The sequence below is a fragment of the Hippoglossus hippoglossus genome, chromosome 21, assembly GCF_009819705.1.
Source record: "Hippoglossus hippoglossus isolate fHipHip1 chromosome 21, fHipHip1.pri, whole genome shotgun sequence".
Taxonomy (NCBI): Eukaryota; Metazoa; Chordata; class Actinopteri; order Pleuronectiformes; family Pleuronectidae; genus Hippoglossus; species Hippoglossus hippoglossus.
In genome coordinates this window covers 5,131,949-5,144,014 of record NC_047171.1, presented here as the reverse complement: position 1 = coordinate 5,144,014, position 12,066 = coordinate 5,131,949, and the positions used below count along the sequence as shown (strand labels likewise).

General features: G+C 43.6%; 1 protein-coding gene across 1 annotated transcript in view; it reads left to right on the top strand.

Moving 5' to 3' along the window:
* dnah7 (dynein, axonemal, heavy chain 7) overlaps nucleotides 1-12,066 on the top strand; it is a 66,610-nt gene that overhangs the window by 46,783 nt on the left and 7,761 nt on the right. Inside the window, 12 exon segments of the mRNA XM_034574703.1 lie at nucleotides 1,423-1,613; nucleotides 3,381-3,514; nucleotides 3,629-3,964; nucleotides 4,155-4,281; nucleotides 4,447-4,641; nucleotides 6,649-6,741; nucleotides 7,197-7,373; nucleotides 7,571-7,732; nucleotides 7,846-8,046; nucleotides 8,280-8,441; nucleotides 9,076-9,261; nucleotides 10,270-10,407. Coding sequence (XP_034430594.1) covers nucleotides 1,423-1,613; nucleotides 3,381-3,514; nucleotides 3,629-3,964; nucleotides 4,155-4,281; nucleotides 4,447-4,641; nucleotides 6,649-6,741; nucleotides 7,197-7,373; nucleotides 7,571-7,732; nucleotides 7,846-8,046; nucleotides 8,280-8,441; nucleotides 9,076-9,261; nucleotides 10,270-10,407 — 2,102 coding nt within the window.

Genomic DNA, 12,066 nt, shown 5'->3' with positions numbered 1-12,066 from the left:
ATTCACACCATTTCTTGGCAAAAGACCCACATTGTGACAACCAAGAGGGGAAAAAAAATACATTTGTCTTCTCATAGGGTTTTGTAGGAGTATAGGAGAGGGACGGGTGAGGCAGGAATTAGAGTTAGAAACAGAGACAGCTCCACAGCCATTAAAAAGACATCTAAATAATGACTCTACTCAGCCAGCCGTCGGGTCTTTGCTTACTGGCAGACTGCAAGGCTAACAGTTCAGAGAGTAGCTTGTCCTTGGAGGGTGCAAAATAGTCCCCGGAGGGTTTAGTTTCACCCTCCATAGCCTGTTCGTTTATTTCACAGTTTTATAGTTACTTGCAGTTTGAATTTGCAGCCTATAACCCAGATATTAGACCTGTATTCTTTCTTTTAGCACAATTTGAACTAATGTTTCCCAGCCAAATCCCTCAGGCTAGGCATGCGCTTATTAAACAGTACAAAGTGCTGTTTAATCTGCTGGAATATTAGCAGTATTGATGTGATGCACCGACACAAATTGATGCTCCAAAGCGATTCGGAGGGGAGATGCCCTGATTCGCTTAAGCTATCTTTCATCAGCTGTCACTGCCTCTTAGTTAACTCAGGCATAATGTTAGTTATAGATGGACCAGTGTACTTAACAGGAGAACAGCATTATCATACTTAATGTGAAATTGCATTAATAATGATGTCATGAGAATAAGGCGTTGATGTGTGCGTGTGTGTTCATGGAGGCTGCAAGCAATGATAACCACAGGGAGCTGAATAGGGTTGATGGTTATTCTTCTACAATCTTCTAATATCTCTGTAATGTGCTGCACAGTATATACTCACATCTAAAACCTAGGATACTTCAGTTCAACGAATATAAGTTTCTGGCTGGAGTAATAGCTTTGTAGTTGGGGGGGATATTCTCATATGCCTGTTATATGAATAACATGAATAACAAGTATTTAATTTAAAGAGCACTTTTCAAGCTAGATTCACAAAGTTTCCTCCGAAGGAAGGAACATGACAGAAAGTGAGAGACCTGGAAAACAGCAGCTTAGAAATGCAACGTGTGTGTGTGTGTGTGTGTGTGTGTGTGTGTGTGTGTGTGTGTGTGTGTGTGTGTGTGTGTGTGTGTGTGTATGTTTACAGTGTATAGTGTATATATGACGACCCTCAGACTTTATTTCGTAAGAGCTAAAACACAGCACAGCTAAGATATTGTGAGTAAACACTTCAGCTTGTCCTCGTCTGGCTGCAAAATATTTAGAGAACTTAAGAACTTGTGCGGTGGCTCAGCTGTTGAGGCAGAGTTGGTCAACAGTAGACAACTGTGGTTGAGTTTGCAGCTCACAGATTTGTTTGTCTATGTTTCGGTGTAAATTAGTCGGCCTCCTCTTGTCAGAGAATACCATTAAAACATTTTTTTGTTTTGTTTCAGTGCTGCTGGAGAACGTCGGCGAGGAGCTGGACCCTATCCTGGAGCCTCTGCTGCTGAGGCAGACTTTTAAACAGGGTGGTGCCCTCTGCATCCGCCTGGGAGACTCTACCATTGAATATTCTCCTGACTTTCGCTTCTACATCACCACCAAGCTGCGCAACCCCCACTACCTGCCGGAGACTGCCGTCAAGGTAGAGAGACACTGCCTCAGGCACGGCGAGATTTCCTGTATCACAGAGCACTCTCCCGCTTCACGCTACACAAAGACAGTTTGTTATTAACATTGAAAATAATACTAATAACAAAGAAATTCAATATTTTGTCAATACGTTGTTTTGAAAATATTTTTTTATTAGAGCTGTGTTTATTTGCAGCAGTTTCATTCCTGTACTGTGCACCACTGTGTAATGGCCTGACACCAATGTCACTGCTACACCTTGACCAGAGGGATGGGGCAACAACCCTGTCAGTACTGCAATAACATGCATATCAATGCCAAAGCCCCTATGGTCTCCCTTTATTATATTCATGCCATAATGTTAGGACACAAAAGAACAGGCACGTTTGCAAGGGATCTAAAAAAAAGTCACCAAACTCCGTCCACACCTACAACAGCCACACACAAACAAGATGGACACGAGTCTGCTAACACCTTTTTTTACAACACTCACTGACAGTGGCCACAAATGCCATGGTTGTGTTTAGCAGTCTGTATTGTTGTACTGAGCCCGGTGCAGTTGCCCGGCCCGCCTCTACCCCCCCATCCACACAGATGGAACAGGTGCCCTTCAGTCCCAGCACAGCTGAGGATGGATGTCTCTTCCCCAGCAGAGCTGCATGCTGCCAGAAGAAGGGACGGGAGTCATAAACTGCCGACTCTCACAGGAACCTGCACAGACATTTACTTTCCTCTGCCTTTATGATAATATTATTGTTGCTGTTTATCACACCTGGCAGTAGCACGCAGCCTGGTTTGTTGCTCTATCCGAAGTGATTGACGAAAGATAGAACTACATTTTCTAGCATTACATCATCATCGAAGAGTAAATGTCATGCGGAGCTCTGTATTTGCTCGACACAAACCTGAGGGTGATGGAGAGTTTAACGTTTTATTCAAGGTTCTGTTTGTGTTGTCTTGATTTGAAATTTAAACCCAGCAAATTGTTTTCTGATAATGAAGAACAAGTCAATTCTTCTATAACAAACCTTCTCTTTCTTTCCACCAGTAGATGAGTGATACCTCTACTTGTTGGGTCTTTCTTATTGCATCACACTGCTCAACTGACAGCACATTTCTACCCCGGCAACACGGTGAATCATTATTCACTTACGCCGCCTCCTCGGTGGAGTCTCCCAAGAAAGTATTCCAAGAAAAGGAGTATTAAAGGAAATTGCATTACAGAGAGGCATGGGGCTAGAACGCATTTCCAAAGATCACATTTCTATCTGCTCTTTATGGGTGGCTATTAGATAGATTCAACTCATTTTTCACATCTGGCTCAATCCTTTTTCCCCTTTTTGCTTAAGTCTTTTGTAAGAGGCAAGCATCAAGGAAACCAGCGCTTATGGAGCTCAGGGGACAAAAGAAAGCAAAGAAGGAGGGTGTATGTGTGAAAAAGGACAAATGGGAGATTTATATGGGCTCTAAGTCTTTACCATCGGCTGAGTGTGTCCGCGGCATCAATAGAAATGGAATTAGGCCCCAGAGAAAGTGCACTTGTTTATTAGGGCAAAGAGTAGATAGCAGATACAGGCTTTTAACCTCTGGGTAAGTCCGAAGGAGGATGACTGAGGCCGAGGTAAAAGACTGTGACACCTTTTCACAGAGAAGACAAAAGTCAATTTATCTGTACATTGCCGAGACCGGAGTAGTTATTAGAATTGATTAGGCGTACCTCGCTTAAATCCCCTCCCTGTAAATTCTATGTTTATGCATCATGTCTTCCTCTGTGCCGCAGGTGACGCTTCTGAACTTCATGATCACCCCAGAAGGCATCGAGGACCAGCTGCTGGGCATCGTGGTGGCCCGGGAGAGGCCCGACCTGGAGGAGGAGAAACAGGCGCTCATCTTGCAGGGAGCAGAGAACAAGAGGTCCAGTAAAAAGAATTCCTCTTTACGCACCAGAACTAATAAAATAGGATGTCACCTTCCTCCAAGTGCAAGCTGCAGACTTGTTGAATTTGTCCTGCATTTTTTTTGTTGCAGACAATTGAAGGAGATTGAGGACGAAATCTTAGAGGTGCTCTCCTCTTCTGAGGGCAACATCCTGGAGGACGAGACGGCCGTCAAGATCCTCTCCTGCTCCAAGGTGCTGGCCAACGAAATCACAGAGAAGCAGGCCGTGGCCGAGGTGACCGAGCGGAAGATTGATGAGACCCGCATGGGCTACACCCCCATCGCCGTGCACTCGGCCATCTTGTTCTTCTCCATTGCTGACCTGGCTAACATTGAGCCCATGTACCAATACTCCCTCGCCTGGTTTATTAACCTGTTCATCAGCTCCATCGACAGCTCAGACAAGAGCGACGACGTGGAGCGGAGGTGAGCGGGGCTGACAAATGCAAATACTCAAATACTAGTTCCTGCATGCCAGTCACTTAAACACGTTTTTGAGCCACAGAGAAATGTGAATGTAATACTAGTAATAACTCACAAGTGTGGATGAGTTCATTCATCCTGCTTTGGTTTGGAACAAGATGATTCAAATGCTGGTATATGTGCCTCCCTCCAGACTACAGATCCTGACGGACCACTTTACTTACACACTATATGTCAACGTGTGCCGCTCGTTATTCGAGAAGGATAAGCTGCTCTTCTCCTTCTGCCTCAGTGTCAATCTGCTCCTGCACAATAAGCTGGTAGGAATATAAACATACTCGCATTACTCTCACATTCATTTATTTAAAAATACAAACAATATTGCTGTTTGCTTAAACTTTTTAGTCACTTCACCACAAATAGCAGCGAATGCTCTGCTGAGGGAACTGTTTGAAAACCTTCGTCACAGTAATTCATGTTTGCAGGTGGATGAGGGGGAGTGGCGCTTCCTTCTGACAGGTGGCGTGGGCCTGGACAACCCCCACTCGAATCCCTGCACCTGGCTCCCCAAGAAGTCTTGGGATGAAATCTGCCGCCTGGACGAGATGGAGCGTTTTAACGGCCTGCGGCACGACATGGCTCGCCTCAGGAACGAGTGGAAGACGGTGTACGACAGCTCAGTAAGTCCCACTGCAGCCGAGCGGTTGGTTTAGTCTGTGGGCGTCGTGTATATTTCGTTTTTGGGAAAAAGACAAAGTGGGAAACATTAGCTGCTTTCTTTCCTTTTGTCTCTTTGGAGAGATTCATAAGGTTGAATACCTGATAAGACACCAGACAAGCAAGGTTAATGGCCATATTCATGAAATCAGCAGGTAGAGAAAGGCCCCATTAAATAAAAATGCCCAAGAGAACTAGCCGGGGTAGAAAACTTGTAAATGCTCCCAGAATGCGATTCTAGTCAGTCTATATATTAACATAGCTGGCAAGGTTAGCAGTGTTGGAAGTAGGTCACAATTAGCCCTGACAGGAACATTTGACTTCTGGGAGTTCCACAAAGTCTATAAAACATATTCTAAAGATTTATACCACAGATTTGATCACCTCACACTGTATGTGGACACTCAGGTCTTTCATACAGTCATGATGTTCATTTTGTGAAATTTATTTTAAAAAACAAGATGGCGCTGGACGAAAAAGCCAAACTCAATTCAAAACAACGGTTTGTAAACCAATGGGTGACGTCACTGGTTAACCTCATGTTCTTAACCACATTTAACCAGCACCTGCAGCTTCTACCTCCATGTTGGATGTGTTGGGATCATTAAGTAATAAATAATCTTTATTATTATTACCACAAACGTGTTTAGCATTTGTCCATTCATGGGAGTTTGATTGTTGTGTGACTATTTTGATTGTCTTAGTATCATTACTAAGTTACTAATATTATTTTTATAATATCTTGTAATTATTTGCTTCTTCGGAGGTGTATATTCCACTAAGTTGTTTCTGAAACTTCAGCTTCTTTTTTTTATTCATGTGTAATAACAGTTTATTCTTTAAAGTGTGTTGAACAAACACACAGTGAAGAAAGGAAGTGGGAGAGGAACATTATTTTCCTTCCAGGTACAGACGATGCACATTCGCACTCTGTCCATCTCTGAACTATGAAAATCAGAAATTGAAGTTTGGTCTAATTAAATCTCTACTGTTCTGTGGTGTTAGTCACATCGACGCAATCTAGATGCAAGAGCAGCTGTTTAATCAACGTGTGGTGCACACACGCTCGTCACTTTGCTGTCACACGCACACAAAACACACACACACATACACACACACACACACCCACACACACACATACACACACACACCCACACCATCTTTGATTTATAATCAACAGAATCAGCCATAACACTTCTATCTAATTAAATCTAGTTTGTTCCAGTTGTAGAATTCACATTTATTTAATCTTGATGTAACAACAGCTGTTCAATCAAGCACTCCCACTCCAACACACACACACACACACACACACACAGAGTATCCATCTCGAAGCACCTGCCAGCGCACATAGCCTCTCAACAAACAGCCTGGAGGAAATTATTCCACAACTTCCTGCTTCCCTTGCTCCCTTCCTCTGGTGCACTCGTCCAACAACTTAATCAAACATATTGCTCTGACCTAGTACCCACTCTTTTACCTGTTTCCCCTTTTCTTCAGTTCTGTCCTTTTTATACATGTTTATATATATATATATCTACCCACATGTTGCTCCTCCTCATGCACTTTACAGATTAGCCTCATTTTGCTTAATTGAATAGCTCAATCTTGCAACAGCGTGACACAGCGCAAACCCCCAAATCTCCCCCAGTTCACTTCAAGAATTTTTTTCCTGAAAGGTATTATGATGAGGTGCATGCTTCCTTTGCTGATTCAAAAGATGTCATGTTTTCATCACTGTGGTTTCACAGGTTCTTCTCTGATTGGCTTGATTGTATTCTAGCCACTATCCAGTCAATTGAAGAGTTTAAAATACTTTTATGTTAATGCAGTAGATTATGGTGGGTGATAAGATATGCTGTGAGCCAGGCTAATATTTATGACCATGTGCATTGTGCTCCAGTGTGGAGGATGAAGTGATTCGTCTTTGTGAACAGAATCATTTCATTCTGGGTTGTGCTTGTTTGCAGGATCCCCATCAGACTCCCTTCCCTGACGAGTGGCAGGAGAAGCTGAACCAGTTTCAGAAGATGCTGGTGATTCGTTGTCTCAGACCAGACAAGGTTAGGTCATGTGGTGTTTTTGAAAAGATTGTGGAACCTTCTCTGAACACAACATCTCCATTATTGAGTCGTTAACATTCTCCCAACATGGTTTTCTGTGTCAGGGTCTGAAGAGGGCAAGGTGTAAAATTAATTAATCTGAAGTTTATACCTTAAAAAGTCTTAAATACAGTAAAATATCATTAATCGGCTTGGCTAAGGGAAAGACTATGGATACTTACTGTCTCTGCCTGTAAATTAAATGGTGTTTCAAGGGTTATTCTTTACTAGCCTGCTTCACCTTCTCCTCAATTATGAAATATCTGTTGCCCTTGACATAGGTCTAGATTATATTTCATATATGATGGTGTTAACAAGGTCTTAAAAAAGTCTGCAGAATCCTGTCAAGTTTTCCAAACACTACAACCTTGTTTCAGGTAATAAGGAAAAGCTAATTCCATTATTTCCCCCTCCAGATTATTCCCATGGTGCAGGAGTTTGTTTCCAACAGTCTGGGTCGTCCTTTTATTGAAACGCCACCCTTCAATCTGAGCAATGCCTTCGTCGATAGCCACTGCTCTGCCCCCCTCATCTTCATCCTCTCCCCCGGCTCGGACCCCATGGCTGCATTGCTCAAGTTCGGTGATGAAAAGGTACAGAGACATGTGGGAGAATCCAGCAGCTTTGAAGTCTTCTTGTGTGTACAAACTGAAAATGAAAATAGAAAAATGTAATCTTCAAGATTTGCCCGGCTCCCCACACGGGTCTTAAAAGCACTGAAGATTATTTTGGCTCCTTACCGCGGCTACATACAGTGAGTGTGCGTTTGTGACTGTTGTTTTCCCCTCAGGGCTTCACTGGTAACAAGCTGACCTCCCTCTCTCTGGGCCAAGGCCAGGGCCCTATTGCTATGCGTATGATTGAGGCAGGCATTAAAGAGGGCACCTGGGTGGTTCTGCAGAACTGCCACTTGGCCACGTCGTGGATGTCAACATTGGAGAGAGTCTGTGAGGTCAGAGCTCACACAATCCTTCTATGCACAGGTCATACACCCAGAGGGGAAAGTGCAAATCAGTTTCTTCCAGTATATTAATTTACTGACTCGTTCTTCTTGGCGGTGAGCAGGCGCTGAACCCGGACACCACCCACCCAGACTTTAGGCTGTGGCTGACCAGCTACCCGTCTCTCACCTTCCCTGTGGCTGTGCTTCAGAACGGGGTGAAGATGACCAACGAGGCTCCGAAGGGCCTCCGCTCCAACATCGCACGCTCATTCTTAATGGATCCCATCTCTGACCCCGAGTTTTTCGACAGCTCCAGCAAACCGGTCAGTGTGTGTGTGTGGGTGTGTGTGGGTGTGTGCAACTCTGTTTGTGTCTAGATGGCTTGCTGTGCACATATTTCGTGCTTACATCAGCGGGTGGTTAGGCTCCTTTGTGTGTTTTTTACCACCCCTGCTGTGCTTTTCAAAGGGCAGTTGTTTTAGCTGTGCTAATATGAAATAAACCAGCACTGTTTATGTTAGACGATATCTTCCACTTGTGTATATCCACCTCCCAGGCTGTGTTCAAGAAGCTGCTGTACGGCCTGTGTTTCTTCCACGCCCTGACCCAGGAGAGAAGGAAGTTCGGACCTTTGGGCTGGAACATTCCGTACGAGTTCAATGAGACCGACCTGCGGATCTCAGTACAGCAGCTACACATGTTCCTGGAACAGTACCGGGTTTGTTGTTCTTCTTTTCATGGATGATTCTTATATTTCTGTGATTACATGAAGTATAATCTCTATTATGTGAATATACAGAAACTGTGGGTGAGGGACAAGATTTTGGGGGATGGAAGTCTTCTGGTTTCTGTTTTTAATCTGCTTTAGATGCCAGCAGGAAAACAGTGTATGTGAAGAGCAGAAGAGGCAGAACACATTAATTCCTCACCTTTTTATATTCATCTACATTCATATGCAGATAGCTGTTAATACAGATGTCGTTTTGACAACAGTATCACTGTTTGTGTGCTGGGAGACACGTTGGACTCGTGATGAAAGAAACTAGTCAGTAACTGAAATCCTCCAGCAGAAAATGCCACAGTGGCCACTCTACCCTTCCACCTTTTATTATTACAGTTTCCATCTAAATCCAGGTCCTGAAGTGAATTTGGAGACAAAAAAATGTAGGTCTATTTTGACTTTTTAGTTTGGTCCATGTCCGGTCCACTAACATTGGCGATCAAGTTGCTTCTGCTCCACCTTTAGGGAGCTGTCATGTCGTTCTTCCCTGTGCACAGTCCATGGTGCATCCCCAACGCATGGCCTTTCATTGGTTCCTCTACAAAAGGCCTGATTGTCTTGTTCCCTGCAGGAAGTGCCATTTGATGCTCTCCGCTACATGACCGGCGAGTGTAACTACGGCGGGCGTGTGACAGACGACTGGGACAGACGGACACTGCGCACGATCCTGTCGATCTTCTACACTTCAAAGATCAACGAGGACCCCGACTATAAGTTTGATCCCAGTGGGCTCTACTATGCACCGGCAGAGGGAGATGTAAGAAAAAGAAAATCCATGAAAACAACTATAAATCGCAGCAAACACTAGTCTTAGCATCGAGAAGGGTTCTGTATAGATCACAGCTTTAGCTTAGATTTGGCTGAAACCACATAAATACCCACTTGATTTTTAGAAAGATTAGGAAATGCTATTTGTTTCCTGGGGAGACTTTGCAAAGTGTTTCAAACAGAGTGAGAAAGAGTCAAAGCACGTCACCGTCTCACTAACTCAGCCACATTTAGGCTGAAGATTCACCACAACAGGCTCTTTTCTTCACTTTGATCATCTACGAAATGCAGGTATTTCTTTATTGTCAATGACTGGCGCACGTATGAGGATAACCTCGTCAGAAGATATGCTCCTTTGTAAACAAGATGAAAGTGGCTCCGCTCCTCCTGAGCCTAATCAAGTGTTTATTAGCTTACAGAGATGACAACAGACACTGGGAGCCGATATGTAAGAGCTGTGCTTTGCGTCAATAAAAAGGTTTTTGTTGTGTTCAAGATACTTTGACCGTTCTGAGGTATAATTTTTCTACAGCATTGTTGAGCCTGGAATGTCACTGCCTTGAAAAACCCGAAAAAAAAGTTCAACTCACTTTAATGTGTTTGTTTTTAAACTGAGCGTATCACAGGACTTTGCAGTTGCTTAGCGAAGTTGTTGAGCTGCCTTTAAAAAGCCATTAGGAGATAAAATGTGTGTAACAAGGCACAGCAGGCAGCCACGATCAGTGAAGGTTGATATATTTGTTAACACAAGTGCAATCTATGACGCGCTCCACTATTTGGCATTTTGTTCTCCAGCGCTTCACCCCCCTCCAACCACATCTTTTATTCATGGAGTCACATTTACATAGTCATTATCATAAATGTCAGCAGTCTAAGGAGCCAACTTGTTTTTCACAGAGTGTTATTACTGGAGATGTTTTGTGGTGTTGCGTTAAAAACTTGTCCTCTTACTTCACTCCTCTCCTTTCCCTCTGCTTCCCCTGCATCTCTGTTGCAGTACAACAGCTACATCGAATACACCAAGTCGTTGCCACTCAGCCCGTCGCCGGAGGTTTTCGGCATGAACGCCAACGCAGATATCGCCAAGGATCAGGCCGAGACACAACTGCTGTTTGACAGCGTCCTGCTCACACAGGTAAATCCACCCAGGATACAGCAGGGATTGTGCTGATCAGCTGCAAGTCAGTGATTTAGAAAGCACGTATAAATAAGTGCAATCATGCACACGTACACCAGTCAGTCACAGCATCAAAACCAGTAACTGATTGTCACGTTGGGGCTGATGGAGGAATATTTATACGTATACCAATGAGCCACGAAAAATAACTCAAACTACGTAATTAGTTTTAAATCACATTTTGTGGTGGTTCAGAAAAAAAGACGATGTAAAGACGGACCTAAAGCGTCTTGATCGCCACCTGGTGGCTGACTACAGTATAGGTCATAAACCCAGCCTCCATGTCAGTTGATGGAACAATTTAGTTAAAATTCACCTGAAATAATTTCTTCTCAAATATGTTTTCTTTCCTTTTAGGTAGTTTACACACTGATGATTGTTCAAATGTTAAATTTCCCATTAAGTTTGGTTTGAATTAGTTATTTGATGCAAAGAAAATGGGTTTGAAACGTCATGATGACGTCTGAGACTGACTCATGTTTGGTTGAGCACATGCATCGGGGGTCCCTCTCCACTCCAGCTCCATCCCCAACACCAACTGTGCAGACTCCAAATACGCATGATGACAACGTTTGTATCCGTTTGAATATTTTGGCTCCATGTCTGGATAGTGGGAGGAGGCGGCGATGCCTCGTCCATCTTCATATCCAGTTAATGGTTCAGAATGAACTGAAAACACGATCCAGATATTCACCACTCAGCCAAACTATTTACACCACTCACCAGTTCTGATGTGGATTCAGCACAATCTGACTTGTCAATCCATCTCTTTACAAAAGAGGTTGAAAACAATATAACCATTAAATATATAACTTAAGATTTTTATTTTATTTTGTTAAATTTGTACTAATTGTAATACTTGAATGCCATGTCACTCAAACAATAAAAGCAATGTGATACTGAATTAATTAATACAATTTGCAATTAAATGACCCAGAGGTTTGTGACCATAAAACTGGGCAAGACATATTTGGCACGAGGCCTGGCATCGGAGCACGAGGGGGGGGAAAAGAGTTCAGTGCTTTTCAGTGCCAGAGGCCCTGGTCGCTTACCAAACCAATGGCTCGGTTGGCCGACTTCCCAGATGCTCAGCTGGAATGTCACTACTCAGTTGGTAGACTTTCAAATCGTAGATAACATTCATCACACTCTCAGTCAGCAAATACATGACATGAGCGTACACACAAAGCAAATAAACCGGAGTACAAGCATTAAATCACATTTACTTAGACACTGAAATCCGGCCTCACACAAACACGCGGCGGGCATCAACATGCCTCCCTCGGCGCTCTGTCGGTGGCAGAGTCCCTGGTCTTGAATGCTGCACTAAAATATGCAGCATTAATTAAGGAGGAACATATGAATATATATTTCAGCTGCTTGTAAAAGAGATTTCTCAAAGAACAAGAAAGTCACACAGCAGAAACACAGAGTGACTCTCAGTGGCTGTGGCGGATCAGTTTGATCCCACATCATTACGTCTCCGCTCTGTGGGGTGAGGACTGCGTTGGCTCGCTGAGGATTATATCCCACAGCTTCCGGGTTGCACTCGGTGTTTGCTGCAAATCAAATCTGAGGCGTTTTCCACATCAAGGCGCACTTGAAAATGACAGAAGT